The 20381-nt window shown below is 56.2% G+C and overlaps 1 protein-coding gene across 5 annotated transcripts in view; it reads left to right on the forward strand.

Moving 5' to 3' along the window:
- LOC134341002 (cell adhesion molecule 1-like) overlaps positions 1-20381 on the forward strand; it is a 582596-nt gene that overhangs the window by 526395 nt on the left and 35820 nt on the right. For 3 of the 5 annotated variants that reach the window (XM_063038685.1, XM_063038688.1, XM_063038686.1), the window contains one exon: positions 6222-6254. The exons of the other annotated variants lie outside the window; for them this stretch is intronic. In XM_063038685.1, the coding sequence (XP_062894755.1) occupies positions 6222-6254 (33 nt within the window). The remainder of the gene's footprint in view (positions 1-6221; positions 6255-20381) is intronic. 5 annotated transcript variants of the gene reach the window in all.

Genomic DNA, 20381 nt, shown 5'->3' on the forward strand with positions numbered 1-20381 from the left:
CTCCCCCTGGTGTCCCTCCTCCTTCCCTTTCTCCCACGGTCCACTCTCCTCTCCGATCAGATTCCTTCCTCTCCAGCCCTTGACCTTTCCCACCCATCACCTCCCCCTGGTGTCCCTCCTCCTTCCCTTTCTCCCACGGTCCACTCTCCTCTCTGATCAGATTCCTTCCTCTCCAGCCCTTTACCTTTCCCACCCATCACCTCCCCCTGGTGTCCCTCCTCCTTCCCTTTCTCCCACGGTCCACTCTCCTCTCCGATCAGATTCCTTCCTCTCCAGCCCTTTACCTTTCCCACCCATCACCTCCCCCTGGTGTCCCTCCTCCTTCCCTCTCTCCCACGGTCCACTCTCCTCTCCCATCAGATTCCTTCCTCTCCAGCCCTTTACCTTTCCCACCCATCACCTCCCCCTGGTGTCCCTCCTCCTTCCCTTTCTCCCACGGTCCACTCTCCTCTCCTATCAGATTCCTTCCTCTCCAGCCCTTTACCTTTCCCACTCATCACCTCCCCCTGGTGTCCCTCCTCCTTCCCTTTCTCCCACGGTCCACTCTCCTCTCCGATCAGATTCCTTCCTCTCCAGCCCTTTACCTTTCCCACCCATCACCTCCCCCTGGTGTCCCTCCTCCTTCCCTTTCTCCCACGGTCCACTCTCCTCTCCGATCAGATTCCTTCCTCTCCAGCCCTTTACCTTTCCCACCCATCACCTCCCCCTGGTGTCCCTCCTCCTTCCCTCTCTCCCACGGTCCACTCTCCTCTCCCATCAGATTCCTTCCTCTCCAGCCCTTTACCTTTCCCACCCATCACCTCCCCCTGGTGTCCCTCCTCCTTCCCTTTCTCCCACGGTCCACTCTCCTCTCCGATCAGATTCCTTCCTCTCCAGCCCTTTACCTTTCCCACCCATCACCTCCCCCTGGTGTCCCTCTTCCTTCCCTTTCTCCCACGGTCCACTCTCCTCTCCGATCAGATTCCTTCCTCTCCAGCCCTTTACCTTTCCCACCCATCACCTCCCCCTGGTGTCCCTCTTCCTTCCCTTTCTCCCACGGTCCACTCTCCTCTCCGATCAGATTCCTTCCTCTCCAGCCCTTTACCTTTCCCACCCATCACCTCCCCCTGGTGTCCCTCCTTCCCTTTCTCCCACGGTCCACTCTCCTCTCCGATCAGATTCCTTCCTCTCCAGCCCTTTACCTTTCCCACCCATCACCTCCCCCTGGTGTCCCTCCTCCTTCCCTTTCTCCCACGGTCCACTCTCCTCTCCGATCAGATTCCTTCCTCTCCAGCCCTTTACCTTTCCCACCCATCACCTCCCCCTGGTGTCCCTCTTCCTTCCCTTTCTCCCACGGTCCACTCTCCTCTCCGATCAGATTCCTTCCTCTCCAGCCCTTTACCTTTCCCACCCATCACCTCCCCCTGGTGTCCGTCCTCCTTCCCTTTCTCCCACGGTCCACTCTCCTCTCCGATCAGATTCCTTCCTCTCCGGCCCTTTACCTTTCCCACCCATCACCTCCCCCTGGTGTCCCTCCTCCTTCCCGTTCTCCCACGGTCCACTCTCCTCTCCGATCAGATTCCTTCCTCTCCAGCCCTTTACCTTTCCCACCCATCACCTCCCCCTGGTGTCCCTCCTCCTTCCCTTTCTCCCACGGTCCACTCTCCTCTCCGATCAGATTCCTTCCTCTCCAGCCCTTTACCTTTCCCACCCATCACCTCCCCCTGGTGTCCTTCCTCCTTCCCGTTCTCCCACGGTCCACTCTCCTCTCCGATCAGATTCCTTCCTCTCCAGCCCTTTACCTTTCCCACCCATCACCTCCCCCTGGCGTCCCTCGTCCTTCCCTTTCTCCCACGGTCCACTCTCCTCTCCGATCAGATTCCTTCCTCTCCAGCCCTTTACCTTTCCCACCCATCACCTCCCCCTGGTGTCCCTCCTCCTTCCCTTTCTCCCACGGTCCACTCTCCTCTCCGATCAGATTCCTTCCTCTCCAGCCCTTTACCTTTCCCACCCATCACCTCCCCCTGGTGTCCCTCCTCCTTCCCTTTCTCCCACGGTCCACTCTCCTCTCCCATCAGATTCCTTCCTCTCCAGCCCTTTACCTTTCCCACCCATCACCTCCCCCTGGTGTCCCTCCTCCTTCCCTTTCTCCCACGGTCCACTCTCCTCTCCGATCAGATTCCTTCCTCTCCAGCCCTTTACCTTTCCCACCCATCACCTCCCCCTGGTGTCCCTCCTTCCCTTTCTCCCACGGTCCACTCTCCTCTCCGATCAGATTCCTTCCTCTCCAGCCCTTTACCTTTCCCACCCATCACCTCCCCCTGGTGTCCCTCCTCCTTCCCTTTCTCCCACGGTCCACTCTCCTCTCCGATCAGATTCCTTCCTCTCCAGCCCTTTACCTTTCCCACCCATCACCTCCCCCTGGTGTCCCTCCTCCTTCCCTTTCTCCCACGGTCCACTCTCCTCTCCCATCAGATTCCTTCCTCTCCAGCCCTTTACCTTTCCCACCCATCACCTCCCCCTGGTGTCCCTCCTCCTTCCCTTTCTCCCACGGTCCACTCTCCTCTCCCATCAGATTCCTTCCTCTCCAGCCCTTTACCTTTCCCACCCATCATCTCCCCCTGGTGTCCCTCCTCCTTCTCTTTCTCCCACGGTCCACTCTCCACTCCGATCAGATTCCTTCCTCTCCAGCCCTTTACCTTTCCCACCCATCACCTCCCCCTGGTGTCCCTCCTCCTTCTCTTTCTCCCACGGTCCACTCTCCTCTCCTGTCAGATTCCTTCCTCTCCAGCCCTTTACCTTTCCCACCCATCACCTCCCCCTGGTGTCCCTCCTCCTTCCCTTTCTCCCACGGTCCACTCTCCTCTCCCATCAGATTCCTTCCTCTCCAACCCTTTACCTTTCCCACCCATCACCTCCCCCTGGTGTCCCTCCTCCTTCCCTTTCTCCGACGGTCCACTCTCCTCTCCTGTCAGATTCCTTCCTCTCCAGCCCTTTACCTTTCCCACCCATCACCTCCCCCCGGTGTCCCTCCTCCTTCCCTTTCTCCGACGGTCCACTCTCCTCTCCTGTCAGATTCCTTCCTCTCCAGCCCTTTACCTTTCCCACCCATCACCTCCCCCTGGTGTCCCTTCTCCTTCCCTTTCTCCCACGGTCCACTCTCCTCTCCTATCAGATTCCCTCCCATCCCCTCCCAACCCCACCATTTTGTTCTAGCAACTTTACCCCCACCCTTTCCAGTCCTGATGAAGGGTCTTGGCCCAAATGGTGGGCTGTTTAAAATTTTCTACAGATGCTGCCTGACCTGCTGAGTTCCTCCAGCATTTTGTGTGTGTGTGTGTGTGTGTGTCTGTGTGTGTTGCTCTGGATTTCCAGCATCTGCAGAATCTCTGGTGTCGATTACGTCTTCTGGAACGCCTCCAGTACTGACTGCCTAGACAGAGCTAGGGCGTCTCGGTGGCGTCGCGGGCCGCGGGTCGCCCGTCGGCCTTACAGCCGAGGTCAGAGTTCAGTTCCCAGCATCCTCTGCAAGGCGATTCCACGCGTCTTCCTCCCCGTGGAACGCCTGGGCCTTCCCCCGGGTGCTCCGGCTCCCTCCCACAGTCCGGCGCAGTGCCGGTGAGGTTAACTTGGCCATCGCAGTTTGCCCCGTGACTGGGTTAGGGTTCATCGTTTGTCGGGGCTCGCTGGGGCAGGGTAGCTCGCCCGACTGTCGTCACTGAATTTAAAAACAAAAAATAGGAAATGCATGGTGCGCGGTTCTGGATGGGAGACAGCAAGGACCAACATGGGGATTGAGGTCGCACTAAGGAATGCGCAGAACCGGGAATCGTCTAACCAGCAGAGAACATCATCATTGTGTCGGCCCACTTGGGCAGGGTGGGGGCCACTGCTTAAAATGCTATCCTTTAATCTTCAGTCTCACGCACGCACGCGCGCGCACACACACACGCACACACACACACACACAGACACACACACACACAGGCACACTCACCCTCACTCCCATTCTTAGAACGTCTCTCACACCCACAAAAACATTCCAGTATCACTGCTACTTCAATCTCGTGTGCGTTTCCTTGTTCAACCAGCCTTTCATGCATGCCCGCCGACAACACAGGCTCCTGTACATAAACTCGCATAATCGCACACGTACGCACACTCAGTGACTCTGTCTTTCTGTCTTGTCTCTGTCTCTCTCTCTGTCTGTCTTTCTTTCTCTGTCTCTGTGTGTGTGTCTCTCTCTCTCCTCAGTCCATCACAGGTACCCTCTCTCTATCTCTCTCTCAATCACAGGTACACTCGCTCTCTCGCTCTCTCTCAATCACTCACAGGTACACACTTACCCACTCTAAATCAGGGGCACACTCAGTCACTCACGGGCACCCACAATCACTTGCCGTCCCTCTCTCCCCCCCTCTCTGTCCCCTCTCCCTCTCCCCCTCCCTACTCAATCACTCACAGGCACCCACAATCACTTGCCGTCCCTCTCTCCCCGCTCTTTGTCCCCTCTCCCTCTGCCCCTCCCTACTCAATCACTCACGGGCACCCACAATCACTTGCCGTCCCTCTCTCCCCCCCTCTCTGTCCCCTCTCCCTCTCCCCCTCCCTACTCAATCACTCACGGGCACCCACAATCACTTGCCGTCCCTCTCTCCCCCCCTCTCTGTCCCCCCTCCCTCTCCCTCTCCCTACTCAATCACTCACGGGCACCCACAATCACTTGCCGTCCCTCTCTCCCCCCCTCTCTGTCCCCCCTCCCTCTCCCTCTCCCTACTCAATCACTCACGGGCACCCACAATCACTTGCCGTCCCTCTCTCCCCCCCTCTCTGTCCCCCCTCCCTCTCCCCCTCCCTACTCAATCACTCTCTCACGCACAAACACACAGAGATATTACTGCAGAAATCTCTGAAGTCAGCTGTGCGCTCTCCCACCTCTTGTCAGCCAAAACGAAGCCCCAAGTTTATTAAACTCGCTACTTCCCAGCATCCTCCAGGAGACTGTGTGTGCCTTTGACCATTAAAATTCAGCCTATAAAGCTAATTGGGAGTTGTCAGATTGGAAGCAAGAAGTGACCTCTAACCTAATTTTCAAAGAGCAATTTATTTGTCAGCTTAAATCAATACAGACCTTAGAGCCAAAACAGTGTTGTGCAACTGTCCCATCAGTTTATAATCCCTTACCTCAAAAGCATACCTGACCAGTCGGCTAAAATTGATTGGAGTCAGCATCTGCCTAATTGAATTAAGTTCGCAATGGATTATTGTGGCTGAATGGGTGTTTTTTCTCTCTCCCCCCTGTAATGAAAAGTACTTTTCTTTCAATTAAGTTGTACGTTCAGAGGGCAAAGAACGCTTCTTGCTTCATGCAAAATGTGTTTGCCTGTTTTTGGGTCGAGTGTCGATGGGCCAACCGGGAGCAATTGCGCGAGGCAATCTTAAAAGTTTTACGTGCGAAGCAATTAGTCATAAAAATTTTCAGGCAAGAGGGCATCCGGAGAGAGTCCGCTGGCCCAGATTCTTTGATCCTTGGACAGAGTCGACGGTTTGTGGCCAGCTGGGCCAGCAGCCACCCTCATTCCCGGCTCTCAGGATGTTAACTGCTATTTATAAAGCTGTTTGTTGAATGTTTTACATCTGATTTGTTGCTGAGGTAAGTATTTTCGAAACACGGATTTAACGTTCCAGGAGACCTCTGCTTGCCTCTTATTTCACTTGCGATGTAAAATGGTTCTCCCCCCGCAGCTCCCCCTAAAGCCGCTCGGAGCCCCAAACCCGCCGCACTCGGGTCAGATCGGCTCTCGCCACCAAAGTCCTGAGGCAGAAGGCAGAGGCGGGCGGGTGCGGAAGGGAATGGTCTTAGGTCTTCAAACCGCCTCCCCACCCTGAAATGTGTTCCCGACTGAAACGTTGAGCGAGGAGCGACTTTGTATGTTGTTTTCAGCTGGCGTTAATGTAACCGTGGCAGCCATTTTGTTTTTCAATCATTGTTGCCTTGACAACTGCAATTTGGTGTACCATGTGACTGGGCCTGAAGGGTTCTTTTTGTTTTACAGCATAAGATTAATTTTCAACCCCCCCCCCACCTTTATCCCCTTGTTTGAGATGTTTTAACAATCTAATTATTACTGGTTGTTGTGGAATTTCTCGATGCTCGCTTATGTTTCTATTCCATCTCTCCCGCTCCTGTGCATGCTGCTCTTCCTGTTCTCCCTTCCTCCAACCATCTGTTCCGTGTGTAGCCACATCGCCGACTACAGAGCCATCAAGCCACGGTTGGTACAACTTCATTTTTAATTACGATTTCTGTCCGTGGAAAGGCAAGCCTTGCAGTGAGGTGTGCTGGGAGGGTTGTGGGGGAGGGGCCGCGGGTTGGCGGCTGGTGGTGGGCTTTCTCCAAACGCCCGTGGGTAGGCCTTGGATTGGGATGTGCAGGGGGAGGACTCTCTCCAAACGCCCGTGGGTAGGCCTTGGATTGGGGTGTGCAGGGGGAGGACTCTCTCCAGACACTGGGTAGGCCTTGGATTGGGATGTGCAGGGGGAGGACTCTCTCCAAACGCCCGTGGGTAGGCCTTGGATTGGGGTGTGCAGGGGGAGGACTCTCTCCAGACACTGGGTAGGCCTTGGATTGGGATGTGCAGGGGGAGGACTCTCTCCAGACACTGGGTAGGCCTTGGACTGGGGAGTGCAGGGGGAGGACTCTCTCCAAACGCCCGTGGGTAGGCCTTGGATTGGGATGTGCAGGGGGAGGACTCTCTCCAAACGCCCGTGGGTAGGCCTTGGATTGGGATGTGCAGGGGGAGGACTCTCTCCAAACACTGGGTAGGCCTTGGATTGGGATGTGCAGGGGGAGGACTCTCTCCAGACACTGGGTAGGCCTTGGATTGGGATGTGCAGGGGGAGGACTCTCTCCAGACACTGGGTAGGCATTGGATTGGGGTGTGCAGGGGGAGGACTCTCTCCAAACATTGGGTAGGCATTGGATTGGGATGTGCAGGGGGAGGACTCTCTCCAAACACTGGGTAGGCCTTGGATTGGGATGTGCAGGGGGAGGACTCTCTCCAAACGCCCGTGGGTAGGCCTTGGATTGGGGTGTGCAGGGGGAGGACTCTCTCCAAACACTGGGTAGGCCTTGGATTGGGATGTGCAGGGGGAGGACTCTCTCCAAACACTGGGTAGGCCTTAGATTGGGATGTGCAGGGGGAGGACTCTCTCCAGACACTGGGTAGGCCTTAGATTGGGATGTGCAGGGGGAGGACTCTCTCCAGACACTGGGTAGGCCTTGGATTGGGGTGTGCAGGGGGAGGACTCTCTCCAGACACTGGGTAGGCCTTGGATTGGGATGTGCAGGGGGAGGACTCTCTCCAGACACTGGGTAGGCCTTGGATTGGGATGTGCAGGGGGAGGACTCTCTCCAGACACTGGGTAGGCCTTGGATTGGGATGTGCAGGGGGAGGACTCTCTCCAGACACTGGGTAGGCCTTAGATTGGGGTGTGCAGGGGGAGGACTCTCTCCAGACACTGGGTAGGCCTTGGATTGGGATGTGCAGGGGGAGGACTCTCTCCAGACACTGGGTAGGCCTTGGATTGGGATGTGCAGGGGGAGGACTCTCTCCAAACGCCCGTGGGTAGGCCTTGGATTGGGATGTGCAGGGGGAGGACTCTCTCCAGACACTGGGTAGGCCTTGGATTGGGATGTGCAGGGGGAGGACTCTCTCCAGACACTGGGTAGGCCTTAGATTGGGATGTGCAGGGGGAGGACTCTCTCCAAACACCCGTGGGTAGGCCTTGGATTGGGGTGTGCAGGGGGAGGACTCTCTCCAAACATTGGGTTGGCCTTGGATTGGGATGTGCAGGGGGAGGACTCTCTCCAAACACTGGGTAGGCCTTAGATTGGGATGTGCAGGGGGAGGACTCTCTCTGGACACTGGGTAGGCCTTGGATTGGGGTGTGTAAGGGGAGGACTCTCTCCAAACACTGGGTAGGCCTTAGATTGGGGTGTGCAGGGGGAGGACTCTCTCCAAACACTGGGTAGGCCTTAGATTGGGGTGTGCAGGGGGAGGACTCTCTCCAAACATTGGGTAGGCCTTGGATTGGGATGTGCAGGGGGAGGACTCTCTCCAGACACTGGGTAGGCCTTAGATTGGGGTGTGCAGGGGGAGGACTCTCTCCAGACACTGGGTAGGCCTTGGATTGGGGTGTGCAGGGGGAGGACTCTCTCCAAACAGTGGGTAGGCACTGGATTGGGATATGCAGGGGGAGGACTCTCTCCAAACACTGGGTAGGCCTTGGATTGGGGTGTGCAAGGGGAGGACTCTCTCCAAACACTGGGTAGGCCTTAGATTGGGGTGTGCAGGGGGAGGACTCTCTCCAAACACTGGGTAGGCTTTAGATTGGGGTGTACAGGGGGAGGACTCTCTCCAAACATCAACGGTTTTCTCATCTCAATAGACGCTGCCTGACCTGCTATGTTCCTCTAGCATTTTGTCCTTTTCGTTCCGGACGTTGAGCATCTGCGGAATCTCTTGTGGTTATCACCTCAGTACAGAAAACTACCTCTGACATGGTCCTGTACTTCCTCCCAAACACTGATGGAGGAAAGCTCTCTCCAAACACTGGGCAGGCCTTGGATTGGGATGTGCAGGGGGAGGACTCTCTCCAAACACTGGGTAGGCCTTGGATTGGGGTGTGCAGGGGGAGGACTCTCTCCAAACGACCGTGGGTAGGCCTTGGATTGGGATGTGCAGGGGGAGGACTCTCTCCAAACGCCCGTGGGTAGGCCTTGGATTGGGATGTGCAGGGGGAGGACTCTCTCCAAACACTGGGTAGGCCTTGGATTGGGATGTGCAGGGGGAGGACTCTCTCCAGACACTGGGTAGGCCTTGGATTGGGATGTGCAGGGGGAGGACTCTCTCCAGACACTGGGTAGGCATTGGATTGGGGTGTGCAGGGGGAGGACTCTCTCCAAACATTGGGTAGGCATTGGATTGGGATGTGCAGGGGGAGGACTCTCTCCAAACACTGGGTAGGCCTTGGATTGGGATGTGCAGGGGGAGGACTCTCTCCAAACGCCCGTGGGTAGGCCTTGGATTGGGGTGTGCAGGGGGAGGACTCTCTCCAAACACTGGGTAGGCCTTAGATTGGGATATGCAGGGGGAGGACTCTCTCCAGACACTGGGTAGGCCTTGGATTGGGATGTGCAGGGGGAGGACTCTCTCCAGACACTGGGTAGGCCTTAGATTGGGGTGTGCAGGGGGAGGACTCTCTCCAGACACTGGGTAGGCCTTGGATTGGGATGTGCAGGGGGAGGACTCTCTCCAGACACTGGGTAGGCCTTGGATTGGGATGTGCAGGGGGAGGACTCTCTCCAAACGCCCGTGGGTAGGCCTTGGATTGGGATGTGCAGGGGGAGGACTCTCTCCAGACACTGGGTAGGCCTTGGATTGGGATGTGCAGGGGGAGGACTCTCTCCAGACACTGGGTAGGCCTTAGATTGGGATGTGCAGGGGGAGGACTCTCTCCAAACACCCGTGGGTAGGCCTTGGATTGGGGTGTGCAGGGGGAGGACTCTCTCCAAACATTGGGTAGGCCTTGGATTGGGATGTGCAGGGGGAGGACTCTCTCCAAACACTGGGTAGGCCTTGGATTGGGATGTGCAGGGGGAGGACTCTCTCCAGACACTGGGTAGGCCTTGGATTGGGATGTGCAGGGGGAGGACTCTCTCCAGACACTGGGTAGGCCTTGGATTGGGGTGTGCAGGGGGAGGACTCTCTCCAAACACTGGGTAGGCCTTAGATTGGGGTGTGCAGGGGGAGGACTCTCTCCAAACATTGGGTAGGCCTTGGATTGGGATGTGCAGGGGGAGGACTCTCTCCAGACACTGGGTAGGCCTTAGATTGGGGTGTGCAGGGGGAGGACTCTCTCCAGACACTGGGTAGGCCTTGGATTGGGGTGTGCAGGGGGAGGACTCTCTCCAAACATTGGGTAGGCACTGGATTGGGATATGCAGGGGGAGGACTCTCTCCAAACACTGGGTAGGCCTTGGATTGGGGTGTGCAAGGGGAGGACTCTCTCCAAACACTGGGTAGGCCTTAGATTGGGGTGTGCAGGGGGAGGACTCTCTCCAAACACTGGGTAGGCTTTAGATTGGGGTGTACAGGGGGAGGACTCTCTCCAAACATCAACGGTTTTCTCATCTCAATAGACGCTGCCTGACCTGCTATGTTCCTCTAGCATTTTGTCCTTTTCGTTCCGGACGTTGAGCATCTGCGGAATCTCTTGTGGTTATCACCTCAGTACAGAAAACTACCTCTGACATGGTCCTGTACTTCCTCCCAAACACTGATGGAGGAAAGCTCTCTCCAAACACTGGGTAGGCCTTGGATTGGGATGTGCAGGGGGAGGACTCTCTCCAAACACTGGGTAGGCCTTGGATTGGGGTGTGCAGGGGGAGGACTCTCTCCAAACGACCGTGGGTAGGCCTTGGATTGGGATGTGCAGGGGGAGGACTCTCTCCAAACGCCCGTGGGTAGGCCTTGGATTGGGATGTGCAGGGGGAGGACTCTCTCCAAACACTGGGTAGGCCTTGGATTGGGATGTGCAGGGGGAGGACTCTCTCCAGACACTGGGTAGGCCTTGGATTGGGATGTGCAGGGGGAGGACTCTCTCCAGACACTGGGTAGGCATTGGATTGGGGTGTGCAGGGGGAGGACTCTCTCCAAACATTGGGTAGGCATTGGATTGGGATGTGCAGGGGGAGGACTCTCTCCAAACACTGGGTAGGCCTTGGATTGGGATGTGCAGGGGGAGGACTCTCTCCAAACGCCCGTGGGTAGGCCTTGGATTGGGGTGTGCAGGGGGAGGACTCTCTCCAAACACTGGGTAGGCCTTAGATTGGGATATGCAGGGGGAGGACTCTCTCCAGACACTGGGTAGGCCTTAGATTGGGATGTGCAGGGGGAGGACTCTCTCCAGACACTGGGTAGGCCTTGGATTGGGGTGTGCAGGGGGAGGACTCTCTCCAGACACTGGGTAGGCCTTGGATTGGGATGTGCAGGGGGAGGACTCTCTCCAGACACTGGGTAGGCCTTGGATTGGGATGTGCAGGGGGAGGACTCTCTCCAGACACTGGGTAGGCCTTGGATTGGGATGTGCAGGGGGAGGACTCTCTCCAGACACTGGGTAGGCCTTAGATTGGGGTGTGCAGGGGGAGGACTCTCTCCAGACACTGGGTAGGCCTTGGATTGGGATGTGCAGGGGGAGGACTCTCTCCAGACACTGGGTAGGCCTTGGATTGGGATGTGCAGGGGGAGGACTCTCTCCAAACACTGGGTAGGCCTTGGATTGGGGTGTGCAGGGGGAGGACTCTCTCCAAACATTGGGTAGGCACTGGATTGGGATATGCAGGGGGAGGACTCTCTCCAAACACTGGGTAGGCCTTGGATTGGGGTGTGCAAGGGGAGGACTCTCTCCAAACACTGGGTAGGCCTTAGATTGGGGTGTGCAGGGGGAGGACTCTCTCCAAACACTGGGTAGGCCTTAGATTGGGGTGTACAGGGTTGGGCTTTCTCCAAACATTGGGTAGGCCTTGGATTGGGATGTGCAGGGGGAGGACTCTCTCCAGACACTGGGTAGGCCTTGGATTGGGGTGTGCAGGGGGAGGACTCTCTCCAGACACTGGGTAGGCCTTGGATTGGGATGTGCAGGGGGAGGACTCTCTCCAAACACTGGGTAGGCCTTAGATTGGGATGTGCAGGGGGAGGACTCTCTCCAGACACTGGGTAGGCCTTAGATTGGGATGTGCAGGGGGAGGACTCTCTCCAGACACTGGGTAGGCCTTGGATTGGGGTGTGCAGGGGGAGGACTCTCTCCAGACACTGGGTAGGCCTTGGATTGGGATGTGCAGGGGGAGGACTCTCTCCAGACACTGGGTAGGCCTTGGATTGGGATGTGCAGGGGGAGGACTCTCTCCAGACACTGGGTAGGCCTTGGATTGGGATGTGCAGGGGGAGGACTCTCTCCAGACACTGGGTAGGCCTTAGATTGGGGTGTGCAGGGGGAGGACTCTCTCCAGACACTGGGTAGGCCTTGGATTGGGATGTGCAGGGGGAGGACTCTCTCCAGACACTGGGTAGGCCTTGGATTGGGATGTGCAGGGGGAGGACTCTCTCCAAACGCCCGTGGGTAGGCCTTGGATTGGGATGTGCAGGGGGAGGACTCTCTCCAGACACTGGGTAGGCCTTGGATTGGGATGTGCAGGGGGAGGACTCTCTCCAGACACTGGGTAGGCCTTAGATTGGGATGTGCAGGGGGAGGACTCTCTCCAAACACCCGTGGGTAGGCCTTGGATTGGGGTGTGCAGGGGGAGGACTCTCTCCAAACATTGGGTTGGCCTTGGATTGGGATGTGCAGGGGGAGGACTCTCTCCAAACACTGGGTAGGCCTTAGATTGGGATGTGCAGGGGGAGGACTCTCTCTAGACACTGGGTAGGCCTTGGATTGGGGTGTGTAAGGGGAGGACTCTCTCCAAACACTGGGTAGGCCTTAGATTGGGGTGTGCAGGGGGAGGACTCTCTCCAAACACTGGGTAGGCCTTAGATTGGGGTGTGCAGGGGGAGGACTCTCTCCAAACATTGGGTAGGCCTTGGATTGGGATGTGCAGGGGGAGGACTCTCTCCAGACACTGGGTAGGCCTTAGATTGGGGTGTGCAGGGGGAGGACTCTCTCCAGACACTGGGTAGGCCTTGGATTGGGGTGTGCAGGGGGAGGACTCTCTCCAAACATTGGGTAGGCACTGGATTGGGATATGCAGGGGGAGGACTCTCTCCAAACACTGGGTAGGCCTTGGATTGGGGTGTGCAAGGGGAGGACTCTCTCCAAACACTGGGTAGGCCTTAGATTGGGGTGTGCAGGGGGAGGACTCTCTCCAAACACTGGGTAGGCTTTAGATTGGGGTGTACAGGGGGAGGACTCTCTCCAAACATCAACGGTTTTCTCATCTCAATAGACGCTGCCTGACCTGCTATGTTCCTCTAGCATTTTGTCCTTTTCGTTCCAGACGTTGAGCATCTGCGGAATCTCTTGTGGTTATCACCTCAGTACAGAAAACTACCTCTGACATGGTCCTGTACTTCCTCCCAAACACTGATGGAGGAAAGCTCTCTCCAAACACTGGGCAGGCCTTGGATTGGGATGTGCAGGGGGAGGACTCTCTCCAAACACTGGGTAGGCCTTGGATTGGGGTGTGCAGGGGGAGGACTCTCTCCAAACGACCGTGGGTAGGCCTTGGATTGGGATGTGCAGGGGGAGGACTCTCTCCAAACGCCCGTGGGTAGGCCTTGGATTGGGATGTGCAGGGGGAGGACTCTCTCCAAACACTGGGTAGGCCTTGGATTGGGATGTGCAGGGGGAGGACTCTCTCCAGACACTGGGTAGGCCTTGGATTGGGATGTGCAGGGGGAGGACTCTCTCCAGACACTGGGTAGGCATTGGATTGGGGTGTGCAGGGGGAGGACTCTCTCCAAACATTGGGTAGGCATTGGATTGGGATGTGCAGGGGGAGGACTCTCTCCAAACACTGGGTAGGCCTTGGATTGGGATGTGCAGGGGGAGGACCTTAAGGCTCTCTCCAAACACCCGTGGGTAGGCCTTGGATTGGGGTGTGCAGGGGGAGGACTCTCTCCAAACACTGGGTAGGCCTTGGATTGGGATGTGCAGGGGGAGGACTCTCTCCAGACACTGGGTAGGCCTTAGATTGGGATGTGCAGGGGGAGGACTCTCTCCAGACACTGGGTAGGCCTTGGATTGGGATGTGCAGGGGGAGGACTCTCTCCAGACACTGGGTAGGCCTTGGATTGGGATGTGCAGGGGGAGGACTCTCTCCAGACACTGGGTAGGCCTTGGATTGGGGTGTGCAGGCCTTAGATTGGGATGTGCAGGGGGAGGACTCTCTCCAGACACTGGGTAGGCCTTGGATTGGGGTGTGCAGGGGGAGGACTCTCTCCAGACACTGGGTAGGCCTTGGATTGGGATGTGCAGGGGGAGGACTCTCTCCAGACACTGGGTAGGCCTTGGATTGGGGTGTGCAGGGGGAGGAATCTCTCCAGACACTGGGTAGGCCTTGGATTGGGATGTGCAGGGGGAGGACTCTCTCCAGACACTGGGTAGGCCTTGGATTGGGATGTGCAGGGGGAGGACTCTCTCCAGACACTGGGTAGGCCTTGGATTGGGATGTGCAGGGGGAGGACTCTCTCCAGACACTGGGTAGGCCTTAGATTGGGGTGTGCAGGGGGAGGACTCTCTCCAGACACTGGGTAGGCCTTGGATTGGGATGTGCAGGGGGAGGACTCTCTCCAGACACTGGGTAGGCCTTGGATTGGGATGTGCAGGGGGAGGACTCTCTCCAGACACTGGGTAGGCCTTGGATTGGGGTGTGCAGGGGGAGGACTCTCTCCAAACATTGGGTAGGCACTGGATTGGGATATGCAGGGGGAGGACTCTCTCCAAACACTGGGTAGGCCTTGGATTGGGGTGTGCAAGGGGAGGACTCTCTCCAGACACTGGGTAGGCCTTGGATTGGGGTGTGCAGGGGGAGGACTCTCTCCAAACATTGGGTAGGCACTGGATTGGGATATGCAGGGGGAGGACTCTCTCCAAACACTGGGTAGGCCTTGGATTGGGGTGTGCAAGGGGAGGACTCTCTCCAAACACTGGGTAGGCCTTAGATTGGGGTGTGCAGGGGGAGGACTCTCTCCAAACACTGGGTAGGCTTTAGATTGGGGTGTACAGGGGGAGGACTCTCTCCAAACATCAACGGTTTTCTCATCTCAATAGACGCTGCCTGACCTGCTATGTTCCTCTAGCATTTTGTCCTTTTCGTTCCGGACGTTGAGCATCTGCGGAATCTCTTGTGGTTATCACCTCAGTACAGAAAACTACCTCTGACATGGTCCTGTACTTCCTCCCAAACACTGATGGAGGAAAGCTCTCTCCAAACACTGGGCAGGCCTTGGATTGGGATGTGCAGGGGGAGGACTCTCTCCAAATACTGGGTAGGCCTTGGATTGGGATGTGCAGGAGGAGGACTCTCTCCAAACGCCCGTGGGTAGGCCTTGGATTGGGATGTGCAGGGGGAGGACTCTCTCCAAACATTGGGTAGGCCTTGGATTGGGGTGTGCAGGGGGAGGACTCTCTCCAAACACTGGGTAGGCCTTGGATTGGGATGTGCAGGGGGAGGACTCTCTCCAGACACTGGGTAGGCCTTGGATTGGGATGTGCAGGGGGAGGACTCTCTCCAGACACTGGGTAGGCCTTGGATTGGGGTGTGCAGGGGGATGACTCTCTCCAGACACTGGGTAGGCCTTGGATTGGGGTGTGCAGGGGGAGGACTCTCTCCAAACACTGGGTAGGTCTTAGATTGGGGTGTGCAGGGGGAGGACTCTCTCCAAACACTGGGTAGGTCTTAGATTGTGGTGTGCAGGGGGAGGACTCTCTCCAAACACTGGGTAGGCTTTGGATTGGGATGTGCAGGGGGTGGACTCTCTCCAAACACTGGGTAGGCCTTGGATTGGGGTGTGCAGGGGGAGGACTCTCTCCAAACGCCCGTGGGTAGGCCTTGGATTGGGATGTGCAGGGGGAGGACTCTCTCCAAACACTGGGTAGGCCTTGGATTGGGATGTGCAGGGGGAGGACTCTCTCCAGACACTGGGTAGGCCTTGGATTGGGATGTGCAGGGGGAGGACTCTCTCCAGACACTGGGTAGGCCTTGGATTGGGATGTGCAGGGGGAGGACTCTCTCCAAACACTGGGTAGGCCTTGGATTGGGGTGTGCAGGGGGAGGACTCTCTCCAAACGCCCGTGGGTAGGCCTTGGATTGGGGTGTGCAGGGGGAGGACTCTCTCCAGACACTGGGTAGGCCTTGGACTGGGGTGTGCAGGGGGAGGACTCTCTCCAAACGCCCGTGGGTAGGCCTTGGATTGGGGTGTGCAGGGGGAGGACTCTCTCCAAACACTGGGTAGGCCTTGGATTGGGATGTGCAGGGGGAGGACTCTCTCCAGACACTGGGTAGGCCTTGGATTGGGATGTGCAGGGGGAGGACTCTCTCCAAACACTGGGCAGGCCTTGGAGTGGGAAGTACAGAGGGAGGGCTTTCTTCAAACACTGGGTAGGCCTTGGAGTCGGGTGTGCAGGGGCTGGGGTTCCCCTGCCTTCTCCCCGTCACCTTTGATGCCCTGACCAATCAGGAACCTATGGACCTCCACCATAAACGTTACCCGCAGCCATCCGTGGCAATGGATTCCACAGATTCCGGCTGAAAGGAATCCCCCCACCCATCTCTGTTCTAAACGGACGTCCCTCTGCCCTGAGGCCTGTGACTCTACCCCCTACACCCCCCAATCAGGGTCACATGAAGCCGAAGGAGCAGGTATGATCAGGCGATGCATATCACAAGTCCTGGTTATGCCACCAGTGATGCCAGGCAGATAATTTCTGAAGAGTATTTATTGATAATGGGCGGTGAGGGGGGCACCCATCTTGTAAACACACACACACACACACACACACACACACACACACACAGACACACACACACACTGCCCCAGAAGAAGGTGACGACAAACCACTTCTGCCAGGAACAATCATGGTGGCCCGCGTCCTGCGACGCGGCACATAATGATGATGTCATGCGGCGCGGCACATCATGATGATGGCGGCGATGAATGGTCGGTCGGAGTTAAGTCTCCAGTCAGGTGCTGAACTTTGACCGGTGGCAGGGGGAGAGGGCAGAGTGCATCGTCGCTGACGTACGCACACGACGTAGACGGTAAACACAGGAGATTCTGCAGATGCTGGAAATCCAGAGCAACACACAAACTCACAAAATGCTGGAGGAACTCAGCAGGTCAGGCAGCGTCCCCAAGCTCTTCCATACTCTCTTCCCACAGAGATACGGGACCAAGGCTGAGTGGCCCCCCCCTCTCCCTTCAAGGCTTGTTTAACACCCGGTTATTTTTTTGGAAGATGCATGTGGTTATAATGCTGTCGCTGCTTGTGTGTTGGTCCGCAGCTGTGTGGCCTAACGTCTGCTGTGTGTCGTCAAGAGATTGGCCTGTGTTCTTAACCCTCTCTAATCTGTGCACAGTTTTTGTCGCTTTCTAATGTTGCCGCCCCGCCGGTCAGGGCTGACGTTCCTTGCGGCCTTCACGTCAGGTGAGGTTCTCCTCTCAAAGAGAGGCCAGGAGGAGCAAGGGACCTGTTCGTTCCGCTGCATCCTGGCGGCCGGAGAGATCTGTGAACGCGGGTAGCGCTGAGTCCGTGAGAGTCAACGTCCGGTGCGGCGTCCGGCCGGTGGGGGGGGGGGTCGGTGGGGGAAGAGAAGGCCGTGCAGATTCAGCCCACTGTTGGTGATCCAGTCAGGTGGAGGGTGGCTCCGTGCCCTCGTGGTCAGTAACAGTAGCCGGCGGAAGGAAGGGAGCGGTCCGTTCAAAGCAAATACACCATCAGTGCACATTAATGTCATTTCCTTGCGGGCATTCAGAGAAACGAAATACAGCTGATGAAAGGCTGCACCCAGCCAGGCCAACAGCCAATGTGCAAAAGACAGCAAACTGTAAAAATGTGAAAAAAGGTCAAAAAAATAATAATAAGTAAATAAGCAATAAATATCGAGAATGTGAGTTGAGGAGTCCTTGAAAATGGGTCTATAGGTTATGGAAACATTTTAATAATGGGGCAGAGAAGTTATTCCCGTTGGTTCAAAAGCCTGATGGTTGAGAGGTAATAACTGTTCCTGAACCTGGTGGTGTGGGTCCTGGGGCTCCTGTACCTCCTTCCTGATGGTTGAGGGATAATAACTGTTCCTGAACCTGGTGGTGTGGGTCCTGAGGCTCCTGTACCTCCTTCCTGATGGTTGAGGGGTAATAACTGTCCCTGAACCTGGTGGTGTGGGTCCTGAGGCTCCTGTACCTCCTTCCTGATGGTTGAGGGGTAATAACTGTTCCTGAACCTGGTGGTGTGGGTCCTGAGGCTCCTGTACCTCCTTCCTGATGGTTGAGGGGTGATAACTGTTCCTGAACCTGGTGGTGTGGGTCCTGAGGCTCCTGTACCTCCTTCCTGATGGTTGAGGGGTAATAACTGTTCCTGAACCTGGTGGTGCGGGTCCTGAGGCTCCTGTACCTCCTCCCTGATGGCAGCAGTGACAAGAGAGGTGGCAGGGGAGGTGGGGGTCCCTGATGACGGATGCTGCTTTCTTGTGACAGTGTTTCATGTCGATATGTTCAGTGCGGGGAGGGCTTTCTGTACCGCTGATGGGTTTGGTGATTACCACAGGATCGGCCAGGACAAGGGCCCTCACTGTACTGCCCTCCGACTCCGTAAAATCTGAAACCACCCTGCACGAAACATAGGCACCCCACGGCCACTTTATTGAGTCCACCTGTAAATCTGCTCGTTGGTGGAAATATCTGAACAGTGATTCTAATGAGCGGGTGCAGCTGAAAGGCAGCGGAGGCTTGAGATCGGAGTTTTCCTTCTCCTGGATGAGCCGCCAACCCTGGATGACAAGCTCCATCTGCCCAAAGACGATTGGTTTTAAGGTGCCAGTAACCCACCTTTGCCCCCGTCAGAAGAAACGGTTCCGCCAGGCTCAGTAACTAAGCCTCACGTGAAGGCCGGGAGCTGGACTTGGTTGTCAGACGCATATACCAGGTAGTGGGAGCTCGTTCCTTATTAACACCCCCGGCTGTAGCAAACTTAAAGGGACGATTTTAATTATTGATGTTCTTAATAACAGTAATAATTTTATTTATAGAGCGCTTTTCATTCAGACATTGTGCGTTAAAGTGCCTTACAAAGGGCAGAAATTGCAAACGTGAAAAGGGTATCATTTAAAAGCAATCTCAAACAAGAGAAAGTCTGCAGATGCTGGAAGTGTAAAGCAAAACACACACACACACACACACACACACACACACACACACACACACGCGCACACACACACGCGCACACACACACAGGCACACACACGCGCGCACACACACACAGACACACACACACACACACACACACACACGCGCACACACACACAATGCCGGAGGAACTCAGCAGGTCAGGCAGCATCGATGGAAATGGATAGACAGTCGACGTTTCGGGCCGAGACCCCTTCAGCAGCACTGGAGAGAAAAAAAGATGACAAGTCAGAGCCAGAAGGTTGGGGGTGCGGGGAGGGCTGCCCAAAACGTCGACTGTGTACTCTTTTTCCGAAGATGCTGCCTGGCCTGCATTTTGTGCGTGTTGCTTCGTTAAAAGCAAGGGTAAACAAATCGGTTCAGACCTGAGCCTGCATATAAAATTATGAGTGGGGTAGATAAGATAGAGGCAGGAAAGTTGTTTCCACTGGTCGGTGAGACGAAAACTAGCCTCAAAGAAAATAGTCTCAAGATTCGGGGGAGTAGATTCAGGACGGAGGTGAGGAGGAACTGCTTTTCCCAGAGGGTGGTGAATCTGTGGAATTCTCTGCCCAATGAAGCAATGGAGACTACCTCAGTAAATATATTTAAGGTGAGGTTGGATAGATTTTTGCACAGTAGGGGAATTAAGGTTTATGGGGGAAAGGCAGGTGGGTGGGGATGAGTTCGTGGCCAGATCAGCCATGATCTTATTGAATGGTGGAGCAGGCTCGACGGGTCAGATGGCCGACTCCTGCTCCTATTTCTTATGTTCTATAGACTTACGTATTGAGTATTGATATAAAGCTGTAGCAGGCGGCTGTCGATCCAGGGGATCACAGGTTTGTGCCTCTGATGGACGGTGTCTTCTCTCCTGGGCCCAAGCCCGGGCGGGAAGATGTGAAGAACTGGCTGTTGCCCGTGCAATGGGCTCCCCCTCTCCACGTCAGCGACGCAGTCCAAGGGAAGGGCAAGCGCCAATACAGCTTGGCACCAGTGTCGTCGCAGAGGTTGCCAGAGTGAAGTTGTAAACCACATCAAACTGCCTCAGGGACCCCGGGCTCCGGATTTCTTCCTCGGGGTTTGCTCCCGAGGCCTTTCCCGCAGGCTGGGTACGGCCGCAAGGCAGCGGAGGTTTAAAATCGAGAGTCTTCCTTCTCCTGGGCGGGCCGCAGCCTGAGGCTGACTGGTTTTGAGGTGCCTTTGCCCCTTCTCTTGTCAGTAGAAACAGTTCCACCGGGCCTAGTGGCTGAGCCATACGTGAAGGCCGAGAGTTGGGCCTGGTTGTCAGAGGCTGTTGGAGACGCACGCCATTTGGAGCACTTTATAGGTAGTGGGAGCTTATCCCCACCACCACCCCCGGCTGTGGCAAACTCAGCACCAGAAAAGCTGAAGTGCCAATTATCTTTTGAGGGAGCTTGTTTAGATTTAAGAGGCCGGCGGAAGAAGAACCGAAGC

This window comes from Mobula hypostoma, chromosome X2 (genome assembly GCF_963921235.1).
Source record: "Mobula hypostoma chromosome X2, sMobHyp1.1, whole genome shotgun sequence".
Classification (NCBI taxonomy): Eukaryota; Metazoa; Chordata; class Chondrichthyes; order Myliobatiformes; family Myliobatidae; genus Mobula; species Mobula hypostoma.